Raw genomic sequence first — 25,895 nt, 5'->3', positions numbered from 1 at the left:
CATGTCTGTAACCTGATCACAGCAACAAAGAAAAGGAGTTCTTATTCGGGGCCAGTATACACTAGAGAAATGAGAAAGTACAGACTAAAGCTGGCTAAAACAAGCTGTGATAACCATTTTTGGGAAGCTGGCATAAATGCAACAGAAGGCAGCTTGTAGATGAATTTGATTCATTTTATCAATGCAACAAGGACTCTGGTGCATGTGTTTATTAAGCTTGTCCTGACAAAGACCCCACAGTTAAAACTAATGCTGAAGCTATGACTGTAAAATACTTAACAGCTATGAGCACACTTACACTGAAATTAATCTGAAAAATTAAAAATAAGAAAATAATATTCCAGATATGACTGAGACAGAAGGTTTAGATTCCCACAGAAGTGCGGAGTAGCTGCAGGTATGGGTATGCACCAGCAGAGGGCTAAAGAGGCTTAAAGTTAATCGAGCATGCACACTTGCTGAGGAAATGAAAAAAACCAGTGACATGACACTGCAAAGCGGGAATCTGTACGTGAATAAAATGCTTCATGTAGTATTTTGAATGCAAGGCCAAGAAAATGGTAGAATTTTAGATAAAAGGTGTAGAAAAGCTAGATATGGGACAAAATTGTAAAGTCGACTAAGATGTACTGAGAGTATAGGGCTGATATGTAATAATGTAGGCAGTTAGTAATAGTAGTCATGTTAAAAAAAACCCCCAACTAGTTTAAAAACAGTGACTTTCTTTTATTTTGATGTTACATTATGATATCATTTTTTTTAAACTGAAGATTCAGGTTTTCTTCCCGAAACAGAAAATTTAAGGGGGTAAAACCTAAATTTGATTGGCCAAGAAATCGCTGCACTAGTCTGCTGCGCTGTATGGAGTAAACATATATTTGCAAATGGTAGCAAAAAAATCAATAAAAACAGACATTATATGCCTTTATCTGCTCTTACCTGTAACCAAACTTGCAGCAGCGGCGGGAGTGCGCTGCAGTACGTCTGTGCATGTTTTTGTGTATTTTTGTGCATCTCTGTGAAAATGAATGAGGGGCTGGACCGGATGTAGGACAGGCCACCTTCAGATGGGTTTGGAGGAAATGTGGGGCTTTAACCGACAAACAATAGAGCTCCTGCAAATCCTATTGCCTCAAGTCATTTTTATTGCGTCTCTGGAAACCGACGGAGTAGGGCAACGTTTGTTGACAGGCTCATTTTACGCCCCCAGAAGGCCAGAAAGCGGCGAAAAAGTGTAACTAAACCCACCGAGTCCCCAGCGAATAATCTTCAGGTAAGGCTGACACTGGCTGCTAACGAGAACTGGCTAACTAGCCTAAGATAATAACGGGTACCTATTAACAAAGGATGGGGGGAAAGTTGGCAGGGATTAGCAGCTAAAGAGTCAATCTAATAGACGCCATCCTGTCGCCAGAAAACATTTTTTAGCCTCGCTGTGTGGATGTTGCTTATATAGCATGCTAGCTTGTACCGTTAGCACCTGTCTTTCCTGTGCCGCTCGGCTCATTTAGTCGAACCAGTGTTCACACATTTACTATCTCTATTGGCAGTAGCTAAGACAGTTGGGGTGGCTTTTTCTTTAATGTCGTCTTCTTCTGAGGGAATTGTGTGTGTGTGTGTGTGTGTGTGTGTGTGTGTGTGTGTGTGTGCCTGCAACTTTAACTTCACAGAGCAGCTAGCTTAACGGCCGCAGCCGAGCCATGTGTGACAAAAGATAAGCCGTGTCAGTGGTAGGATTGAAGGGACCTGCTGGCTAGTTGGTCTCTGAGAATCTATCAGCCCAGGCATGCCGCATTTGGTGCATACAGACATCTTAAGCATTTGCATTCAGATACAGTAGGTTGGGCTGCAACACTTTGACACTAAGGTATGATATGCTAGAGTTCATGGTAAACTATGACTGGGTTCATTTTTCGTAGTTAAATGTTGCTATATTGCACCCCCGCTCTGTCACGCTTTACGTCGTATGCGCCAGCTGGCTCAGAGTTGACCTGCGTACAGATCTCGTACGACTCTTGAGGTTACTAAAGTTCATTGAAGTCTGCGGCTGTTTTAACCCGTGCTAACTTTATTCTTGAGCCTCACTTTTAACCAGCTGGACGAGCAGTGCGTGACAGGCAAGTAACTCTCAGCATTTTTATACCAGAACGGGGATTTTTTTTTTCCCTTTTTTAAAATAAACCAGTGTTGATAATGTGACTGCTTGGTGCAAGAGACAGCTTGGTCTCATACTACTAAGAGTAAAACCAGAAGGGCAAAAGGGAAGTCCGTTAATAAAACTTCACTTTTTTATATTAAATATTGAATGGTAAAGTGTGCACCCACTGCTTCACACTGCCATATAGGGCCACTTGTTGGTGTTTATGCATGCCTTTAATTGACCTTGAGAGGAGGATATGTGGACTGGATCACTGCTGCTATTCATTATTTAGTAATTTTACAAGATCAATGAATCCTGTATAAGTCTTGAGCTGCCATTTATATTTTTAAAGAGCAATAGTGCTCCAGGTCTTTAAGTTTTTCTTTGGACATTGACTGCTCCCCCCCTCATTCTCAGTCCAGTCCTTGTACCTGATGATTTTCAGAGAAATGATATTTTTTGTTTTTGCTTTATAAGTCTCTTAACACTGACACAAATCATTTAGGAATGGGGGGGGGAAAAGAGGAACCTAAGGCTGGAGAAGAACCAGTGTTGTTTATTCTACTAAGTTGTTTTGTATAACAATTTTAAATAGTATCTTTAGGCACTTTGTTACTAGAACAAGTTACACTTGTTTAGTTGATTCTACAAAAAATTTGTCAGCATGACCAATGATCCCAAACACGCTGACAATGCAGTAAAAGTGTATCTTCTACAAGCACTAGTGTCATGTTATAGAAATTTTAAAAGAATCACTAGTTCTGCACTAAAATGTAATGGATTTTCTTCCTTTTTAATGGAGGCAATGGTGCTTTTTGTTTAGATGGTGCAGGAGGTGAATGCCAGACTCGATTTGATTTCAGTGTGGGAAAAGGTGGATTTTAAAAAAGGGTAAAAACACTAGTTCCTAGGATTTAAGACAATGGTACAAAGAAAGAAAAGGGAGAAATTCATAAATCCTACCAAAGATAACGACAGTAAGTCAATAAAAGAAGGCTGGGGTAGCTAGGTAAAATATAGCTCTGCCCACTGCTACAGTCAATGCTCAAAAAAACGATATCTCCACATCAGAGTCGTTGGACATCAGATCGGACTTTGTGCTAGGGAGCTGGCAGGTTAATATCCAAAATGGCTGCATCCGGCACATTTACCTGTTAGGTGTATTCTCACTAAAGTTAAAAATAAAATCAGCCTTTTCATAGTTTAAACAGAGTGGGATGCTCAATAAAATAGTGCTACGCTTTTCCCTGCAGCACGCTGTGCAATAAATACTCAAAAAGACAACGGCGGCCGTTACAACTTATGTCTAAAAATATATAGTTTCATGCATCGGTTAAAACACTCGATTCCAGGTACACGACGCCCAGCTGGAAACACTTCACGCAAGTCGAGCTGCCCGAGATTCACAGAATTTACAGAAAATGTTAAATTTTTGTGATTTATATCGTTATCGGACGATAGATGTCTTATATCGGGATATGAGATTTTGGTCATATCGCACAGCCCTATACCTAAAGGCATCGTTGACGTATATATGCTATTAATAATTGAACCAGCTGTTGATCCAAAGTGCAGTGACTTGCTCATTTACAAGTTGTAACCTATTGATCTCCTTTATCTAGTAATCAAGCATAGTATTGGACTTTGAGACATGTGTTAAGACTTTATCTAAGCAGTGTCATCGGGGTGAACAATGTCAAACTTTTGTAGCATTCATTACCTGCATTCAGATTCAGCCTGGTGCATTCATACTCAAACTGTCTAAGAATTTCACATAACTCTCCCTGCTCTTACTAGTTGACCCTCTTTTTGTTAACCTTTGTAGTCTTATACAGAACAGTGAGGGGAGTAGCAGTATAATATTCCCACCTTTAAATGGTCTTGTGTTGAAGGACCTAATGTTTAAATGATCCAAGGCTCTTTACATCAGCCAGCTTTTCACCTAACCTCAGTGATAAACCCATATGTAGAAGCTTTGCATAAAATGTTTGACTAGATTTCCATAATGCTTGCTGTGATTATTGTAATACTGACACCATGCAAAGGTGAGATTGCTTTATTTTCATAGTTTTAAATGGTCCCAGATGGCTACACAGCCAATACACGTTAGTAGGATCATAGTTTTTTTTTTTTTTTTTTTTTCCCCCCCCACACATAAACAAACCAGTATAAATATGCTAATATGATCATGAGCTCAACCGGCAGGTTCACATTTGGAGCCACATTTTTGGCAAATACAGCAGGTTGAGTTCACCTTTTAATCTTCCTTGCTGTATTATTATTATTATCATTATTCCAGCATATGCTCTTTCCTGTGCGTGCATGATCATAATTAAAGAAACTAAATGCACTTTAAGTGTTCTTTTACCTGCCAAGAATTACATTTGTCTCTTGTGTAGTAAGTGTTGTGGCTTTAAAACACACTCAGTAGTGCTGTGCAGGGATTTAGAGCTCTTCATGCTTTGAAATATGAATGACCTTCATTGTCCAGCTATCACCATATATTTTTATCTCCGTTGGTATTTGGCTTTAACACCCGGTGGTAAGACCCTAGAACTGTACTGTAACGTCAACCTACTCGCTTCAGCTATCACTTGACAGTTTATTTATGCCTCTGTCTGCTAGTTTGTCCGGACCACATTAACTGTGTGCAAGTATCCGAAGCCTTTGGTAACTTGCCCGCTAGCCCTGTGTGCTAGCTTTGTGTGGGTGAGTAATGGAGATCTGTAGTAAATCCTTTCCTTACCCAAGGTACTGTCAAGGAAAGAGGATGCTGGCATGGCATATAATATCTCTATATTCAGGTTAGAGTTGCATATGAAATTAATGGGCAACCAGCTTTGACAGGTGGACAGACTTGCCATTGTGTAGACAGAATTGACTAAATGTTTTATTTTATATGAATGCAGTTTACAGAGGTGTTTCATGCTAAGTCTCAGAAAGAAGGATTGTCCATGATATCATTATTTTCACATGACTTGTGATCAACAGGTTTTTAGCTACTGAGCATGTCGCGATGTTAACTGCATCCATCTTTGAAAACTGTCTGTTTTCACTACCAACTTGTTACTGTTAACCGATTCAATAGCCTGAGATTGGTTGTTACAGCAATAAGTTATTGCTGATGTTTCACTGTTTGAAACAACATAAGCAATAGGTGATTATGTGCATTTGTTTGGGGGGGGGGACCTGTATCCCCAAGGCATGGCAATAATCTGAACTCTGATTCAGGCTTTGTGGTCATTTGTTACAGATCCCATCAAAGAATTTTGTGCTTCCATCAAAGAATACCCACTAGGGCTGTAATAAATATACTTAACTAGTTGACTGGTTTTATTAAGTGGAATTTCAGTTAATCAAGATTAAATATATATTGATTTGTTTTAACAAAATTACCAAAAAAATACCAGAAAATTCATAGACGTCTGTTAAGTAAGGTAAATCAGACTCGTTGACAAATTGTGGTAACGCAAATAGCCATCCTCTGAAGGGTCCATCTTCAGCCAGTAAAAAACCAATAAGAAAACACGACTAGATATCACATGAAGAGATTTTTCAAGGATATTGCTGATCATTTCTTTGAACCCATCACTTTCATGATGCAAGATGTTAGTAACAAGCAGCTTATGGCAAGGTCAATCACAATACAGTAAATTATGATTGGTTACTTTAGCGTAACAATGCTATTCTCTTTACTTCACTATGGTTGGGCAGAGACTAGGCCTTCTCTTTGTTAATGTTAATTGAATGTGACATATCCAGGGTACCCATAGCCTGCTAATCAGCACTAATCTGATACACTGGATTAGAGGATGGGAATGCTTGTAAGACACTGCAAACAGTATGTGTGACTCCTTCCTTTCTGAAGTGAGCTGTCTGTCTTTCTAGACTTCCTTCTGATATTATTTAGCCAAATCTGATAACAATTCATTGAGGTGTTTACTTTATGCTGATTTAAATGAAGATTTATGCTTTTTAATAACTCTCGAGTTCATGGGCGAGTTCATTGGTCCCTGGTAAACTCGTGTGCTGATTAGGTAGTTCCTCCTACAGGTTCTTGGGATCTGACTGTGTTCTCGCTGTCATCATCATAATCTCCCTCTTCCCTTCTGTGGGATTATTATGGCGACAAAGCAGGGCAGCTTGTGACTATCCTCTGCTATCTGCAGGCCTTTTCTTTGTTTTGTTTTTAGTATATATTTTTTCTGGCTGTGAACTGGTGGAATACCAGAAGCCAAAATGCTGAACCAGAGTGCTGTCATGATCTTCACTGGGATCTGTGGGGCGATGGTGTTCATGGCAATGGCCTACTATGTCTACTGGTAAGTTGAATGTGAGACAAGCGTTGTGTCCTGTTTCCCCAGCATATTAAGACGTTAATATGCTGCAATGGTACAACTTAATATGCATCCTACCATTTTTAGGTATATTTTCATGACCGCCAAAAAGGTTTTGGCCTTCCACCAAATATTGAATATTGTTAGCAAATGTGGGGCTTTTTTTCCTTAAGCTTAAAATGTTTATCAGATAGCCAAAAAATAACAGGCAGTGCACAGACTTCTGTCAGGTCAGATTACTTGTGGTTACTTCACCCACCATAGGCAAATTTAGTGCCAGGAAAAACCCAGGTGTTTGCTAGAGACTAGTAGCTGTTGAAGTCCAGCCTAGGCATCATTCGGCTGTTCCCTGCTGTAAGTGGAGCGCAGACGTTTGAAAGCCAAAGTAAGTTTTTATAATTAAAATGCTTTGATAGAGGAGCAGTTCCTGCCAAGATGTGGTTGAACTTTTCCATAATTTAACTAGTGTCTCTAAATGTACATTTCTCATTTTAAAAACTTATAGCAAGCAGCTGGTATAGAAGTTATATTCAGGTAATGTAGAGCAGCAGCAGCTGTCCAGCCTTAAGCAGCTTTAACACAGTCAGCAGTACTAATCTTTCCTTCAGGTTGTGTGGGCTTACAGGTGGGCCCATTACCTTCAGGGAGCTGGACATCCACCAGCTGTTTTTCCTCTATTTTTCTGGATGTCTTGTATGACAGACCAACTTCAATTTCCAGAGTATTTCTATGTTAGTATGTTTGGTTTTTGCACAACAACGTTTTGTTTGACTTAAATCTATGTTGGTGTTTTAAGCTCAGTATTGTTGAGATTCTCATCCTATTGAGGGAAAGGGTGAATGTGAGCATTAACCCTTTAAGACCTACCATAGAACCAAGGCTGCCAGAGCTTGCTTTATATTTTTACATGCTGTAGTGCCATTTTTGGGAGCATTTCAAGTTGCTATACATCAATACAACTGTTATAGCCCAAATTTTAATAATATGTATGCATTAAGTCCATAGTAACTACATAAATTGCAAAAAAAAAGTGCAATAAACTACAAAAAAATTGAAAATCGTTTTAGTTTTTTTTTTTAGTTTTTTTTTTTTTTTTTTTTTTTTACATTTCTACTTGGAGAAATTTAAGAGGTTTATCCCTCAAAACTTTAATACAAAAAAGTTGCAAGAAATAGTTTACAACAACAAGAAATTTATTTTGAGTGTCTTCATAGTTTTATTTTTGAGATACACCAATTTTTATATACTACAGAAAAAACAAAAAACAATCCTATGATGCAAATTTGCAAAGAAAACAGCATGTGCATCAAAATAAACTATTTTAAGCAGTGCAGTTCGAGTTGTAAGCATCCCAGCAACTATTCAGAAAAGCATAAAGTCAAACATGACTTATAAAAACACCAGTATAGGCTTTTAAGGCCTACAAGTAAAAAACTACATTTTCCACGAAAATGACATCACTTCCGGTTTCGGGCAGGTAATGGCGGACATGCGATCATTCGCACTGACGTCTATTTCAATGTGGGAAGTGTTACGAACAGCTGATTGGATAAGCAAAGCGTGTTTCTGGAACATTATGTTTTTGTTCCTGCAAGCTCTTTTTATGCAATTTTTGCAAAGCTATATGTGGAAGGAAACCGTGACCTAGGACAAGCTGATGGCATAAGATGCAAGTACAACTCCTCCGGTTTCATATGCAAAAAATAAATAAATTATTGCGCTAGCTCAGCGGTCCCCAACCTTTTTTGCGCCACGGACCGGTTTATGCCCGACAATATTTTCACAGACCGGCCTTTAAGGTATCGTGGATAAATACAACAAAATAAAACTAGTACCGGTAACCGAAAAAAGAAGACCCAGGAAAACAGAGTTAACCATAAAAACGATAAACCATAAAAACGATAACAAAATAAAAGGGTTTAAAGGGTTAAAGCAGTAGTCTTAACACTGAACTACTTACCTAAATAGCTGACATTGAACACTGATCCAATCAGGCACTTGGCCGGCTCACCTGACAGAATGAGTTGCCTTGCCATGGTTTTATTGCAGTACCAATACATTACAGTAGCCAACAGAAAAAAAGTCCAAATAGAGTGAACATATATGTTGTAGAGGACTCGAAGTCATCCTGTCTGTAATGCCTGATTTAGACTTCAGGCCTTTTATAGAACCTACGATGTAACCTATGTGGCTGATGTTAATTACCTTGTGGCGGTGTCTCGGCGTTTAACATCCAGTGCTAGCTGTGATAGATAAATAAATAAATGTGACTTTCTCTTTCAAATGTATTTGTCTCAAATGTTTCCACTTCTTTATACATTGTTTCACATCCGTTCCACTACTTTTAGCAATCTCCCTCCAAGAATCATGCTGACCTTTGTGGTCTTATATTGATGCCATGATTATTATACTGTATATAGACATTTTCACCAATTAATGTAAATCTGCAGTGCAAAAATAGCTAGAAATGTACAGAATGAATTGTGGTTCCGCTCACAAAAGTGAGCTGTGTTGATCTAACTTGTAGTTACATTTCCAGTGAGGTGCACGTCATCTGTAGATTTCTCACTGAATACAGCCTTAGAAGACCAGGTTTCTTACCACAGAACACCGTATGATCATTGTGTTGTTTGAAAAATAAAGTTCACTGCACAAAGATGTTTGAAAAAAATGTAGAAACCATTTACTGTGTCAAGAGTACATGTCTTGTTTACTGGCATGTTTCAAGTCATCTCCTTAACATATTTGTAGAAGGTAAGTTAGATTTTTAGTGATGATCAAGGCTATACAAGTTTATAACATTTAATGCAGTTTAAAAAAGTCTCCCTTAAACAATCTTTGAACATTTAACTGGAACAAAATTAAAATAACACAATAGAAAAACACTTAGTGGCTACCAATGTTAAACCAATTAATTGGCTCCATAAAAATGTTAAATAAAAACTGCATGGAAGTGAATGTGTAAATTATACAGTTTCACATGTTTAGCTTTAAAAAGATCTGCTTATGAGAAAAAGTTAGGGAGTAATAATAATGGATTGCATTTATATAGCGCTTTTCGGGACCCCTCAAAGCGCTTTACAATTCCACTATTCATTCACTCTCACATTCATACACTGGTGGAGGCGAGCTACAGTTGTAGCCACAGCTGCCCTGGGGCAGACTGACAGAAGCGAGGCTGCCATGTCGCGCCATCGGCCCCTCTGGCCAACACCAGTAGGCGGTAGGTGAAGTGTCTTGCCCAAGGACACAACGACCGAGACTGTCCGAGCCGGGGCTCAAACCGGCAACCTTCCGATTACAAGACGAACACCCAACTCTTGAGCCACGATTGCCCCATGAGTTTCCTTTTCTTTTTTTTCTTTTTTTTTTTTTTTTTTTTTTTTGGCCAGTTAATTCTTAAATGTGCTGTGTGTCTTTTGATTGCTGGTGTGTAAAATTGAGTTTGTCCTGTGAATCATGGCCGCGAGTTGGAGTTGAGTGAAAGTTTGAGGTGACTCAGTTTGATTCCAGCGCTGCACGGGGAACATATGCTGTGTGTGGAGTAAAACTGGGACAAAGTTCATGATGTGTGTAGAAGTAACTCGCCTGAGCTAACATGCACACACACTCATAGTCGCTGCGGGTTGCCAACGCAAATTAGGGTTGGGGAACTTCTCCCATCGGCAGCTTGTGGCCAAACATTACACTCAGCTGCTATCAGTGTGCAAAGTTAAATCTTCCAAGAAAAGGTTAAGGCGTTTAGCTGTAAAAACATTAACAAAAGTCTCACTGATTTGGCTTGTAAACCTAGGTTTTTTGTTTTGTTTTGTTTTTTAACATGGACTCACTATTTTACATAAAAAAAAAACACTGTGCTTTCATTTGTTCAATTATAAAATTAGCAGTTAGAAGTTAAAACAGAGAAATAAAAATAATCGTATAAAAATCCTCTTTCGTGCTTCTAATTTGTCTGACAGTCACAGGTAAGGTATAAACTTCAAGCTTGAATTGCAGTTTATCAGTAAGCCTATTATAGACTACTTGTGTAGTTGCTATTAATGCTTCGTGGCGACTTATTCTGGACTTCCTCATTAACCACAGTGTTTCTTAACCCATCTCAGCCATAAGACAAATATGCAGTATTTAACTTCACCCTCCCTATCATGCTGTATGCATGACCAAAGGTCACATCTGTAACATAATGCAGAGTTAGTGCATGCTTGGAAAAGTTTAGGGTGATTTCATGTCCAGAGATTTGTAAACACGTTTATGTTGATGGTCTGACGGGACTGAACCAAACTTCTGCAGGTGTGCATTTAAGATTTAATTTTCTTTACACCCAGACTGCTAAATTGATATATATGGTTGCAGTGTGTGAGATAGTGAGTACACCAGATAAGACTTGTTGCCTACACACTGTAATCTAGGTTTGTGTCCGCAATATGGTTGTATGAAAAACTGGTTGGATTGCTCTTCACTGTGATGGTCGTTGAAGAAGTCTGTTGCAGTCTTGGAAAAGGGCTAATGCAGTAGATTGGGTTACTTCATAATTTTGCCTCTTTTAGTACAGTTGTATAATTTGTTGTAATTGATAAAGTACTCAATTTAGAATATAGTTTGTTAGCCCTCTTAACTGATTCACACATTGTCTTCAGTCTACGTTATTTGTGAAGGATGGGTACTGGTTACTAGAGATGGACCGATCCGATATTGCATATTGGTATCGGTCCTATACTGACGTAAATGACTGGATCGGATATCGGAGAGAAATTTAAAAAATGTAATCCGATCCATTAAATATCAAAAAAGCACCTCACAAAACTTGCGACATGGCGTAACTCAGCTCATAACCGTAGCACGTAGGAGCAGTGTGCTCACGTGATAGAGCGGCTGTGTGTATTTGGAGGCTCTCTACCAAACCAGCATATCATCTCCGAGGAAGTTATCCCAGAGAGAAGTAAAGCAAGTGTGTAAGTTCATCTCTGAATGTTTGTAAAGCATTCCCGCATTAAGCTTAACAACCGATATATGGAGCGACTGCCTCTCTCTCCCTCCCTCTCCTGCTGCTACTTCAATCACGAAACTGATTAATGATCAGCTGATCGGCTTTTCTGTCGCGAGTCCGTCTGTCTTTGTTTTTGGCCCACTTTGCACCAGAAAGAGGAAACCAGCGGCTGAATAACAGCAGCACGTTTAAGCTTGATAATCTGTTGTTAGAATTTATTTAATATAACTTTCTACACCAGGATCTTTTTCTATGTAGCTGACGGCTGGTAACTGTGCAGGGGCGGATCTAGCAAAGTTTGTGTCTAGCTTTTAATAAATAATTATCTGAATCTTAAACCAAAGTTTTAATCTGATGTAAAATATATAGAAGTCCATTACTGTATATAGTAACTGTTAAGTCTAATATACCCTAGTAAGCTAGTACTTTTTCCTTTGGGAAGACACCACCTGTGCAGTCTGCAAAGATGTTGAATCTATTTAATTATTCTCGAAAAATAATTTTTTTTCTGTGCATTTTTTTTTCCACGCTGCATCAAATTAAAGTTGATTAAGTCGATTAAGCATCATGAGGTGGGGGGTGGTTCCCTATTTTATTTTATTTTTTTGCTGGGAAGTTGCAACCCTATTAGTTAGGTTGCTTAATATTTCTGCTAAGTACTCTTTAAAATACCAGAATAGGAAGGATGGAGTAGGTTTAAGTTTATTAGATTGATCAGTATTGCTGAACTATGAAATATTTTGGGTGCAGTGTATTTTTTTACATACAGGTATAACAGAATAGCTTTAGTGTTGTTTATTTAAACTTGAGTATGAACTTATACAAAATGCAGCAAGATATAAAAAAAAAAAAAACTGTTTTATTGATTAAAAAAACACTATCAGATTCATATCGGTATCGGCCGATATCCAAATTTATGATATCGGTATAGGGCATAAAGTGTTATCATGCCGTCTCTACTGGTTACACATGCTTTGTATATTTAATGGGAACAAGAAACAAGTCGTTTCGGATAACATGTTGAAGACTGTTGTCATTTGGACGCTCACCAAGCACACAGTGTTCTCTTGTCCCTTGTTCAGCATGCAGGCAGACAGTACACGGCTTCCCTTTTTGCTTGTTTTCTGACACAGTTATGTTAGTTTATGCAGTTGAAAACTCATGTGGATGTTGCTGGCACAAATAGTTATGTTTGTGAAAAACAACTTTAGTTTTGATAATGAGAAGAGTTTTACTTTTACTGCTGAATTAATTCTTTCAAGTTCACTACTTGATTCCTGATTAACTTCAGTTATACACTGAAATTATTTATTCAATTATTTTCCATTGTATCTTTAGAAAGTTTTTTTAGTTTTATTTGGTTCTATATGTTTACATTTAATTTAACTTGGCTTATATGAGGTAGCACTGGAGGTAGAGGATTGCAAGGTTGGTGGTTTGATCTCTGCTCCAGTCTGCATGCCAAATATCCTTGTGCAAGATACTAACCCTAAGTTGCTCTCAGAGTGTGACTGTGTGAATGTTAGAAAGCACAAAAGTGCTTGTGTGACTAGGTGAATGAGGCAAGTTGTGTAAAGCGCTTTAAGTGCTCAGAGAAGAAAAGCACTATGTAAGAGAACAACATCTGGTAGCACACAGATTAATGTATTTACATCTTCTGTGAATAATACTGAGTTCAATTCATTTTAATCAACTGGTTATGTGTATTCATAAAGACTTGCATACAGCAGCTCAGAGCTAACTATCGTGCCCTAACCTCAGGGCAATCAGATGTTCCCACTTCATCTACTGGAGGAAAATGGAGAAGCTACAAGAAAATTACAAGCCCAGACAGGACTCAGTAACCCGGGTCTCTGTGTGGGCTTCTGGCTCGTAAACTTAAATTATGTTCAAGGTTGATGATGTCTTCAAAATGCTGACTACTTTATCATTTTTATTTGATTCACCATAGAAGAAGAGATTTGAAGCTGTCAGTTCAGTTTTATTTGTTTAAAACATTTTTTAAGATGTTCTCTGTTGAAATATTTGTTTTGCATTTAAGGTTCCTGTCTAAAACTTTGAAATTTGAGGGCTATGCAGCTTTGTACTCCTGTGACTATTGCTGAAAATTCATCCATGATGATGATGATGATGATATCAGCTCATCTTTGACATCAATTATGTATGAATAGTGACACGTTACTTTGCAAGACTTGTCCTAAAGTGGTTCACATGCATATTGGCATACTGTGCAAGCTCTGAGATACATACATCCACGTAGATGCAATTTTTGAAGCTACATTCAGTGTCGAAACTTGTCTGTAAATACCCGGGTTGGTCAGCCAGGTTTCATAGCCTTCCCCTTTTGATTCGCCTTTCACCCACACTGAAGAACAATATCTGTCTCTGGCCTCCTTATGTTATTAGCTAAAATAATTCATCCTGTTTGAAACGGGCATTATACATTTATTAAATTCTGCTGTAATGGCTCTGCAGTCTAGTCAGACTCCCATCACTGTTGCCTGAGCCTATCCTCTGCTGTTGTTCACAGGTCTGTGGTGCTGGCAGAAGGGCCGTGTAAACGGGGCTTGTAAAAGGACTCCACCGTGGTAAGAGTCACTGTTGCCCTTTTGAACATCTTAAAGCATGTTTGCCTGAGGATCACCTGACACAAACACCTGATAACCTTGTGTTTACACTGATCTGTTCCTTATTTAGTACCCTGCATGTCTTTTTTCCTTTTGCACTCACCGTGCTCACCTTCTTTTTCTGCTCCCTCCTCAGGTTGGTCGTAGTGTATAGAGAGGAGCCCACTCAGCCCTCCAGGCTCCTCAGCCATGGCTCTGCTGGCCTACCTGAAGAGCCTGTTCATCTTGCAGTTGCTGATGGGCTTTGTGTTTGTGGTGAGCGGCCTCATTATAAACTTCATTCAGCTGTGCACCTGCATCCTCTGGCCGATCAACAGGCAGCTCTATCGCAGAATCAACTGCCGGCTCTCCTACTCCCTCTGGAGCCGTGAGTATAGATGATTCTCATGTGTTGCTGCAGGTTTATGTAGAAATGCTAATTGTCTTTTAAATATGTAAACAAGAAAAGGTGTCAAGTGTCGATTCTGAAATTCACAGATTGCAAATAATTACAAATCTGGCAATGGTGTCACATACAATGAGCTGTGTTTGGGCCATCTGTTGGATATTATGCTGTCTACATAGAAAGGGTTTCAGCTGCATTTTCCACTTGAATGTTTGAAACACTTTCTGTGTAGAAGGGCTTTATATTCAGTCTCCTTTTAGCTAAATTAAATGAGTCCTAAGCAGCTACAGCCTCCACAATTTTCACCAGTTACTCATTAAAATTGTCTGTCAGCCCCTTTCTAGAGTCAGCTTTTTGCTGTTAATGACTTCAGCTGCTTTTATTAACCCTATGACAGACATTAAATGTGCTCCAGAGTAATTATCTAAAATTACACGAATCCTAAACGCACAAAGATTTGCTGATAATTCTCTGCAGTGTTGGTAGACTGTTTTGAGGGATTAATATAAATATAATGTAACACAAATATACTTCCATTTAGTACATTGTGTATGGTTTACACTGAAAATGCTCCAAGTGATGAATTTTCTCCTCTAACTTTCTAATGTTCCTGCTGCGTCATCGTCACTGTGCAGAGCTGGTGATGCTGCTGGAGTGGTGGTCGGGCACAGAATGCACCCTATACACCGATCAGGCTACGGTGGACAAGTTTGGCAAGGAGCATGTCATCATCATCCTCAACCACAACTTTGAGATTGACTTTCTGTGTGGATGGACCATGTGTGAAAGATATGGCGTTTTAGGGGTCAGTTGAGCACCACACTTTAAATGATTAACATTTATCAACAGTATTTGCTTTTTTCTTAAGAGTGAAGTCAGAGTTGTATAAAAATGTCTTTCCTCTTTCTTTAGAGTTCAAAAGTGCTAGCCAAACATGAGCTCCTGAAGGTCCCTCTAATTGGCTGGACGTGGTACTTTCTAGAAATTGTTTTCTGCAAAAGAAAGTGGGAAGAGGACCGAAACACTGTCTTCAAAGGCCTAGACAGGCTCAAAGACTATCCTGAATATATGTGGGTAGGTACAGTCACAGTTTGTCTGTCGCCTGGATTGTGGTTTAGGTGTAAAAGTTCATCTTACAGACAACTACTTGTGTCTCAATTGCAACCCAGTTGCTCAATCAAGATTGTGAAATATCCTCTTCAAGATACATAAGTGTTGTGATTCTAACAGTTCAGACAAGGTTGTAAATTCTTTTAAGTTAAACCAGTCGTTGCATCAACTGTCACCTGCAAATTGAGTAATCACTGCACAGCCAAACTAAGATAAGATGGAACATACATAACAAAACATTTCTAGACTTTTAAAGGGAATGATCTATAATCTATCTGATGCTGTAGTTTCTGCCCTTTGCCCCAGTTTCTCTTTCTACTGAATTTATCTTGGCAGTGATACACGAATAGTTCTGAGTACAGCAGCGTTATTTGAAGGGCCTCAACATGAGTTTGTATGTTTGTTTGTTTTCTGTCAGACATCATGAACACAAGTATCCACTGTGCGTAAACAGACTGAATAGACATTCATTATGCTTCAGACCACAAATGCCTCTTTTGTCTTTAAAATAAATAAATAAAACGTACATTTTCTCTACATCCATCATGTTTTACCTGGTGACAGCTTAGGCCTAGAGTAAAAAGCAGGATTTGGGTTTAGCAAGGAATTCCACGTTGGTTTTTTTTTTTGTTGGTTTTTTTTCGTATTTCCATGGTTTGGGTGGTTTTGGTAAATGCAGAAGGTCCTGCTTGTGCAGAGCCACTCTGTGGCTTCCCTAACGACCACAAATTAGCGATACAGTTGAGGAAACAAATGCCTTCCTTGTTTCATCTTCAAATTACTTTTGTTGTTCGATATGGCTTTGTATAGCTACATAATACTTGGTGATGTGAAATAAGATTTGCAAATCAGCCAATAAGTATTAATTATCTTTGTTTTTTTACCTGGCTCTTCACACCGTTTAACACTGTCAGGGTTGTAGCTGAAAGAAAATTGTCTTACACAGTATAGTAATTCCAGTCAGATCTGCGCCTGCCTTCATTAAGGAGGAATGCTAATGACAAGTCTATAAACTTGTAAAGATCTAATGTTTTCAACTGCATCTACTGTAATACTGGCTGCAGTAACATAGCTGCACCTTGCTGTTAGCTATGATGATTATCTTGTGCCAAAAACTGCACGTTTTTAATGGACAGATTCAGAAAACCCAGACTGACACAACAAGTTGATGGCACAAACGGGTATCCTGAGTTGACTGTATTTTAGCGTACTGTTAAATTGAGTTGACCTTGATTTGTACTCCAGCTAACAGAAGTAGGGTAGTGGATGGGTCAGGATAAGAGGTCACCTTAAGCTGGAGATTTCTTTTTTTTTTAATTTTGGTGTGTGTGTGTGTGTGTGTGTGTGTGTGTGTGTGTGTGTGTGTGAGTTAACACAACTCTTCCTCCTTTCTCTCTGCAGTTTCTGCTGTACTGCGAGGGCACCCGCTTTACAGAGAAAAAGCACCAAATCAGTATGCAGGTTGCAGAGAGTAAAGGCCTGCCCATACTCAAATATCACCTATTACCCCGAACCAAAGGATTCACCACCACACTGCAGTGTCTTAAGGGCACAGGTGGCATTCACGCGCAAGTCACACAAAAACTATGTTCAGAGCATTTCTTTTATTTTGTATTTTGCTTACAGCCTGCTCTTCTTTCTCTCAACAGTAACTGCTGTGTATGATGTGACTCTGAATTTCAAAGACAACCAGACTCCCACCCTCCTGGGCATTGTCAATGGCAAGAAGTACAAAGCTGATATGTCTGTAAGGTAAGCACCGCTGATGCCCGCTCTCTACTTTTGAACAATCACTTTTTGTAATATGGCACTGCACGCTCAGCTGTTTCTTCAAGTAAACTAGAATAAATGAGTTTTAAGCATTTTGGCCTCCTCCCAACTGCATTTTGTCCTGTAATAATCAAAGAGGCACTGAGACTGGCTAGACTCCAGGACATTAGCTTTAATGGCCAGGGTGCTCCCCTGAGCTCGGAGCTTGTTATAGACAGACAGATTGGAGCACTAGTGTGATTTTACTTAAATAAAGCTGAAAGCAGGAGGGTGGTGGACACTTTGTTTTTAGTTTCAAGGTCAGGTTGACTGAAGACAGGTAAAAATACTGTTTTAGTGACCTGAAATCACTTAGTATGATAATGTTCATGTATCAGAGGGAATTGTGTTTGGGAAGAGGGAGGCACCTGGTGGCAAGAAGCTGCTACTACAGACCAAATGTCTTTGAGTTTTTTTCTCTCTTTCGTGTGTGTGTGCGTGTGCGTGTGTGCGTGCGTGCGCGCAAACTGCTCAGCAGATATGTTTACATTTTTGAATTAACCTGATGGGGTTGTTTAAAAAGTGCCTGAGTGCTGTTTATGTGAATTTATCTCGACAGTGATTATTTTGGTGTGGCTGGCTATGATTGTGGTTTGCTTTTTGTTGTGCTGAATGTGTAGTGGCCTTCAGACACACATTAGCTGCCTGTCATTCCATCAACCAGAATCACGAGCAAAATAATTAACAGGTGGAAAAGGAACAAAACTGGAAAACAAACACATTTTTTGTGCCATTAATAATCTAATGCATCTTTCCAATGAAACCTGATGGACTATAAAGGTCACAGCAATCTACATATTTTTATCTCCTGCTTCTCTATTTCAGTTCAATTTAATACTTTTTGCTTTGTCCATTCCGCCGCAAAATGCTGCGTAAATTAGCAAGGTCTTTTTGAAGTGGTCGACTCTAGCTGCAGGATATAGTCTCATTCATAACTTTATTCATTATTTGCCTGTTTCCAAATATTGAGACACTGAAGGTAAACTGTATCTGCTTCCAATGGTTATTTGCTGTTTTACATCCAGGCGGTTTTCTGTGGAGGATATACCAGACGATGAGCAGGAGTGTGCCAACTGGCTACACAAGCTGTACCAGGAGAAGGTAATCTCACATTAAAGACTCCTAAAATGCCAGATCACTGTTAATTTGGGTTAACAGCTTTGTTGTTTGGGGGATATGGGGGAAGGGGGGGGGTTAGTACCCAGTGTCATGGAAATTTTCCTTCCACTTCCCATTGTTGCTGAAAGAATTCACTGACAAGTTTTTTGTTTTTGTTTTTTTTCTCTAATTTGATATCAAGCCCAATCTATTTTCCCTCCCAAACATTACCAACTCTTGAACTTGTTAACGTCATTAAGCTACAGGAGGTACACTCAGACACCATAACCTGTGGATACTGAGCAGGTGACAAATTAAAGGATAAACTAAAGTATCTTAATTAGGTGTTGGGTCATGAGAACTCATCTCAGACTAAAGTGTGGTAAATTCCTTCCTTCCAAGAGACGTTACCTCAGTAGGTGTTTTGAAGATCGTGGTGGAAAACTGCTCTATTACTTTGTATGTCAAAAACACAGTTTGTGACTCTGAAGGCCACATAACCGAAGCCATGTTTACACTCAAAACCATTCATTATCCCATAATTTTGCCTGTTGATAGTATTGCTATCCTGAAAAAGACGTTTCTTATGCAGGATGTGAAAATAAAGGTGGTGACGACCCTTAGAACTATGTACCATATCAACACACTGCCCCCCACAGCATGACTAGGGTCAATTTGTTTTTTTTATTTTCTCCTAGAATTGATATCCTGATCTTTATTTTATTTTTAATCAGATGTCAAATTTATCAGCAAATCCTGTCGTTCCAAATCAAATTAAGCACAAAGGTAACCACTATCTTTCCCAACTCCCAGGATGCTTTACAGGAAATGTACAATAAGGAAGGCAAGTTCCCGGGACCCACAATTATCCCACCGCGCAGGCTGTGGACGCTGCTCAACTTCCTGTTTTGGGCAACACTGCTGCTTTCACCACTCATCAATTTTGCCTGCGGAGTGGTCGTCAGTGGCTCCCCTCTCCTCATTATTGGCTTTATACTCTTCCTCATCGTAGGTAGGTCAAACCTTACCTTTTAGACAGTTTGGTGCTCATGTCCTGTTAGTGTTTTGCACTTTTCAAGGTTCTTTTTTGGCACTAATTGTACTTGCAAAAAGAGTAAAGTCTGAGTTCTTTAGCTCCTGTGGTTTTGGGTATTTGACTGTTTTGAAGTTGGTCAGTCATGGATGTATAATTCAACCAGTCACCTGCCCAGAATGAAAACTGATGTAGCTTGTTTCATTTAAAGCTCGTGAGGTTTTTTCCTGACCTGTTGTCCCCCCCCTTCTCCTTTGTTCTCTCTGCAGCCTCTATAGCGATCCGCCGCCTCATAGGGGTCACTGAGGTGAAGAAAACAGGTTCCAGTTACGGCAACCAAGAGGCCAAGAAACAAAACTAAAGTGTCACTCCCTCCTGTGAATGGCCGTTTCTGTTGGCCACCCTGCGGTGTCTCACCCCATCCCAACTCCATTCTCCTCCTACTGTCGAGTCAGTTGGTAGGCTGGGGAGGAGTCCCAGCTGTGAAAACATTATAGAAGCCAGACCTAACATTTCTAGTGGCACTAGAGTGAGGGAGTATAGAGGGTCTGGGGTCCAAGTTCTCTGGTGTATCACAGATTATAACGAGGGGGAGATGCAGCACTGTATTCTCCTGCATCTTTCTAAATCCAGTTAGCCACCACCTCCCCCTCAATCCAGATCCCATTAAATCTCAGTAACACCCAACATTAAGCTTCTAACATGTCTGAGCTCACATGAACTACCACTTCCTACCTCGTTTCCCTGTCACAGTCATCAGCCAATGGGTAGTGGGTGACACGCTGTTTCTTTTTTGTCCACAGAACACGAGTCGATACATATTTCTAATCTCTAACCTCCATCCCAGCGGAGGCGCATTTCCACAACAGCAGTGTGTAACATACAGGACGTCTCCCTCCCTTTTCTCACTGAGTGGGACTTGTAATGGGAATCGGTGCCTTGAGGCCCAGCCTGGTTTTCCTTAACAGGGTCAACTTCACCCAAAATCATGCAGAATTGACCAGTTTTAGCTGTATATAGCCAGCCACATACTTAAGGTTCTTATATGCCTTTGAGCACAACTATACCAGTACAGTGAAGGTGAAAAAGTTGTTTTTTTCCCCCCTCTTGTAATTTGTAATTATTTTGACACAAACAATGCGATACAGTTCACCTTGATTGTACTGGGATAGCAACAGACGTGCGTGGGCGGAGAATCAAAATTCCACATCATTTTTAGTGGTGTACATGTGGTAAAATCACTGTTCCATCTTACTGCTGTGATTATGATGGTCTGACCCCTTTTACATCCTGGTTTGGAAAGGCTGGTGTCAAACTTACATCAAGGGCTCTGAATGTGAAAACCGTCCTTATCAAGGATACCTACCATCTGTTACAGGTCTCATTTGTACCCCTCAGAACCCAAACCCACAGACACTTTTCAGTTTTTGTTTTCTGTCTTTTTACATTTACTAGCTTGCATACATGTTCTCATTCATTTTCAATTGACCTCCTAAATGTGATGTTAATTGAACCAAACACTGGCAAGGTTCAACATGCCACCCACGCCGATTACCAGTCATGACTCACCTGTCAGTGGAGCCAGAATCCAGGAAAAGGTCACCAACATGTAGCCACACATCTGAAAGCATATTGATTTGCTCTCCTGATATTTAGACTGTAGTATTGATATTTTAACCTTTGCCTTAAGTCAGGCTTGCTCAGGCAAGGGATTGCTTATCCGCCACCCCTTTAAAACAAGCACCAACATCTCACTTGCGTCTCCACCCTCTCTCCCTCCCTCCATTACAGTGATGCATGGTGGAGCAGCATGCATTTGTTTGGTTTGATCCCCCAAACTGAGTAAACAACTTACAGTCCAGTTTTCGTTTTTTTTGTTTGTTTGGTTTTTTTTTAAAGGCATCCTGTGTACATCAGTTAAAGACAGCTGCTTAAGCACATACAGTTCTGGATTTTAGCATCCCAAACATGACTGCTTGTAGTTATATCTCAGATTATCTTTTGGCTGCTACAGTACAATACAGTTTTTGAGCCATGTTTCGAGGTCCAACATAAAAGCTAATGGTAGAAAAAGATGGGGAGGGGGTATTTTTATGTTGTGTGCTCTCCTTACCTTCCCGTGCCACATGTAGTGTTTATCCTACTTTTTTTTTTTTTATAATCATAATGTCTCAGCAGCTAAATGTCCTATACCTCCCTTTTTCTTTAGTTAACTACAGATTTCATGCAAGCCTTAATTAGTGCTGCTTATGTTTTTGTGTGAAAACATAGACGCTAACCGCTGTGGTAGTGAAGGACTGAAAGTTTTTGTTTAAGTACATAAACATATGTACTAGTAGAGCTGGGAGGTTGGCATGGATGTAATCAGCTCTTGTGAGGAAACCTGTTTTTAATTAATCCACATTTGTACACAGAGATACTTTGAGATTACTTTAAATATTTGTAAAAGCTTTAGGATCCTCACTTGTCTCTTCTATTTTCCATCAAATCAAAACCAACAACCGGATAGAAATTCAGCCCATCAAATCCTCTTATTTAGTATGAATCAGTTTCTTAAGCAGAAGACGCTGCTGAGAAGTGCAAACCAGTATTTGCAAAAACGTTTAACACTGGATGCTTTTTTTTTTTTTTTTTATTCAGTAAAGAAATATTACAAATGTCTTTTCTTCCCTCCCCATTTTCTTAATTCCTAAATGCGATCAAATGTGACGTTAAAATTTACAACACTAGATTAGCTGCACGATTTTCTGAAATCTCAAAGATAATCCAGTTAGTGGAACCTCTCGCCTCAGCTTTTGTTTTGTTTTCTACAGCTGTTTTTATGTTTTCTTCAATTTTAAACACTTGAGAATATTAAAGAATTTGATCACAAAGCAACTCCTACTCCTTCGACTTATTTGGATTTGTGTGAGTTTCTCTGTGCATGCAGCACTTCAGGTGAAAGGAACTCAGTTTTGACACCATAGACGACGGGAGGGGTCCACTAGAGTCAACACAGGGATCTGATTTAACCATTTCCACCTTCCATCACTTCTCCATAAGAACTTTCACACAGGCATCCATCCACCGTAATTCATCATAACACATCCACAATTTTCATTTGACATGCAGTATTAAGTCACAAGTGTGACATAATGTGAGGACTGTGTAAACTGAACATATGTATATAACACAAATGATGAATGTCATGCTCACCTTTAGATATTGTAGAGATGTATTTAGCTGCTCTTTAGACCTTTTGAATGACACATTAACAATCGGATGTCCAAGGTGTGACGGGATATCGAGTCTGTATAAATATGTACATTATGTAAATGATGACTATGAGATGCTCAGCTTTAGAAAAGGTATAGATGCACCACAAGTTTATCTTACTAAACTGTGAAGAAAATGCTACAGCAGATGAAGATTTAAACCCAGCTGTCCTGGGTGCAGTTTACAAAATTATCTGCAAAGGTCACACTCAACACTCTGGAGCTGTAAATAGCATCAGCGATGCCTCACTTCTAATTAAACCACAGATGGAACGCTGTACTCACAGTGGATGCTTACAAAGCATTTTTCACAATTTGTAATTAATCATTGTTTCTTACTGTAGTCAGTTACTTTTTGCATGATGTACAATATTGCACAGTCACTGAATCGAGTTAATTCTGACTCAGGGACTCTTACAGACTGGCAATACAGCAGCTGTGGCATTAACTCTGCATCGGAATAATTAATAAAAATGGGTTTCTGAGGAAGCAAAGCTGAAAAAGTGTCATTTTTGCTTTTGTTAAAAGTTGTCTTGTTTTATCAAAAGCCCCTAAAACATTTCGAAGACAACTCGGAGAAGGCAAGACTAATAAATAGTTTTTACAATTTTACAAATCTGATTAAAAAAATGTTTGACACCAGCAGCGACATGAAAATGCGTGTTAACATGAATGACGTGCTCTGTGCTGGTAGAGAACAAACAGTCAGGAGCTTAGGATTGTCCTCTTAGGAAATGATTGAACACCATCCTTGGCCGAAAGATGGTTGACACCAGCAGAGATGTGAAGATGTGACAAACTAGTCTTGATAACGGACTTGGTAAAGTGGTTGTGGTCAGTACCCCTGAAAGACGGGTTCACTATTCTGTTCAAGACCCCAGGCCGGTAAATATGAAAACAGCAGGCTGCGTGGCCATGTGCCCACCAGGACCTCATGGTTATTTATTTATTTTATTTTTTTTGCCTGTCCCGTTTGGCTCTTTTGCCATCAGAATTGTTGTCTAAAGGCAAAGAAAGATGCCCAACGGATTTACTTTACCAAATTGACCATCCCAGCCTTGCCGTAATGGTCCATTTGATTCACCTTTTATTGTTTATTTTATTTTCACTTGCTGAATGCGGGACAGACTTGACTGGGGGAAAGAAGGGGAGAAAGAAAGAGGGAAAGAGAAACAGCTGAGAAGAGGGACGGGGGAGAAGGGCAAAAAACAAAAACCAACAGAATGATCAGAAAAATAAGAAAGAAAAAAATGCATATATCGATCACCTGGATCACCTGTTGAGAAAGAAAAAAGAAAACAAGCAGAAGAGAACAAGAGTAATAGAATAAACAGCATCACAATGATATATGGGAATATGACAGTAAATACTAAATATTAAACATTATTGTGCAGCACATAAGATCAACAGAACACAGTGTGCTTTGAGGTAGGAGCCAAAAAGGGTGTAGTTTGTGGGTGTGATCACCCGTGTGTACACCTCTGAGCATGGACGCGCTTGTTTTTTGTTTTTTAAAAGGTTCCTTCATGTAATACTCTGCTAGAGGGTGTGGGGGGGGGGGCCACAGCCCCGTCCTCCAGGGCATGAAGCAGGTATGGAGGAGATCAAAACTCCAGACATCCAGAGGCCCCCAGAACACAAGAGACCAAGGAAGACCAACAGAGGGGCAGCCGCGCCACTGTCCCAGAAAGAGCTGAGGAGAGTCCCAGATGAGGGGTCACTCAGCAGCCGCGGAGCAGAAGCCAGGGGGAGTTGCAGTGACGCGCCCGTGAGCTCCGCCGGCAGCCAGCTGTGCCTGAGTGACGAGCCGCAGGCCGAGGGGCCGGGGGCACCCCACCTCCGGAGTGGCCCGAGCGAGCCCCAGGCTCCAGGCCCCGATAAGCGGCCGCCAAGGAGTGAGCCGGTGTGTACCTGGACGCCCATCCCCAGACACAAAGAACCACCAACGCACCGATGTCTGAGGGAGTCCGCCACTGGCAGGGGAAGTGGTGGTGGGGGGAGATAGGCCTCCAAACCTTGGAGGGCCTGAGATGTCCCCAGAGAGGTGGCGCCTGATACCCAACCTGACATATAGACACAGACATACAGGCACACACAGATACAAACATCCATTCCCACCCTCATGCTCTCATATGCACTTACTCCACACTCAACCAAACATAAAGAGACGCTGTACACACGATCACACTCCCCAAGCGTACTCTACGAACCGGGTCTAGGTACCCTTGCCCCTGGAGGGGGGAACTGCACCCAGACCCAGGTGGTGTTACCCTTTTCCCTGCGGTGGGGAGAGGCAGACCGCCCCGACTCCGCAGCAGCAGGGAGGCCCCACACTCCAGACCGCAGTCGGACGGCCAACTCCTCCTCCTAGCCTAGGACCTCATGGTTATACTGATCAGCCCACATAGAGGTCGGGAATGGAAGTAGAGGGACCTCTGGAGGAATTAAATGACACCCTGTGGAGGAAAACAATACTGTGGATATTGTGCAATATTGTGGAGAGGGTGATTTTAAGCCGAATGAATGTGCAAATGGTCAAAAGAACCCTCACATTTCTACTGGGTAAGAATCATTGAATGTACCTACCATTTTCTTTTAACCCCCTAGAGATTATAATTGAACTTTCCTCCACCCACAGGACAGACCAAAACAAAATATGAAAATCATTCCAAATGTGGGAAAAAAGGAAAAAATAAGAAGGATTAAAATTAGAACACCCCCAAGGACCATAACTGCCATTGTCACCAGCTGACAAGAGAATCATAATGAAATTAGTGTAAAGGAAATAATTTGCAATCATTAGCACTCTGCACTACACATGTCTATATTTGCATGCACTAATCACACTAATCAATTACCTACCTCAATATTACAAATACGACTGTTTTTATTATTTAACCTGTCACTTTTAAGGATAAACCCTTTAAATAACTTTGTAGGTCCTCTCAGATCAACTCATTTATTGATGCGTCAAGCATCTCAGTTAGATTCAGGTCAGGACTTAAAGTAGGTCACTCGAATTTCTTCATTTAGTTTATCTTAAGCCATTCGGAGGTAAACTTGCTGGTGTGTTTTGGATTATTGTCTTGCTGCAGAACCCAACTGTGTTCCGTTT

The 25,895-nt window shown here is 40.1% G+C and overlaps 1 protein-coding gene across 4 annotated transcripts; it reads left to right on the top strand.

Annotated features, from left to right (window-relative positions):
- Positions 1-1,050: 1,050 nt before the first annotated feature.
- Positions 1,051-22,403, top strand: agpat3 (1-acylglycerol-3-phosphate O-acyltransferase 3). Of its 4 annotated transcripts, none has more exons than XM_086265585.1 (10): positions 1,051-1,273; positions 13,995-14,052; positions 14,228-14,458; positions 15,112-15,281; positions 15,389-15,550; positions 16,988-17,141; positions 17,236-17,338; positions 18,421-18,496; positions 19,307-19,505; positions 19,796-22,403. In XM_086265585.1, the coding sequence occupies exons 3-10, from the start codon at positions 14,281-14,283 to the stop codon at positions 19,885-19,887; spliced, it is 1,134 nt and encodes a 377-aa protein (XP_086121711.1). In that variant the 5' UTR covers positions 1,051-1,273; positions 13,995-14,052; positions 14,228-14,280; the 3' UTR covers positions 19,888-22,403. The 4 variants fall into 4 exon arrangements, with proteins under 4 accessions (XP_086121711.1, XP_086121713.1, XP_086121712.1 ...); XM_086265587.1 differs by lacking the exon at positions 1,051-1,273 and adding an exon at positions 1,845-1,867; XM_086265586.1 differs by lacking the exon at positions 1,051-1,273 and adding an exon at positions 2,033-2,117.
- The last annotated feature ends 3,492 nt before the right edge of the window (positions 22,404-25,895 follow it).

The sequence above is a fragment of the Aulonocara sp. 'chitande type north' Nkhata Bay genome, linkage group LG16 (assembly GCF_057382095.1).
Source record: "Aulonocara sp. 'chitande type north' Nkhata Bay isolate Kocher_YH1m ecotype deep benthic linkage group LG16, A_spYH_male_GT1.1, whole genome shotgun sequence".
Taxonomy (NCBI): Eukaryota; Metazoa; Chordata; class Actinopteri; order Cichliformes; family Cichlidae; genus Aulonocara; species Aulonocara sp. 'chitande type north' Nkhata Bay.
Note: the sequence above shows the minus strand (reverse complement) of the source record. Positions and strands in the feature narration are given on the sequence as shown.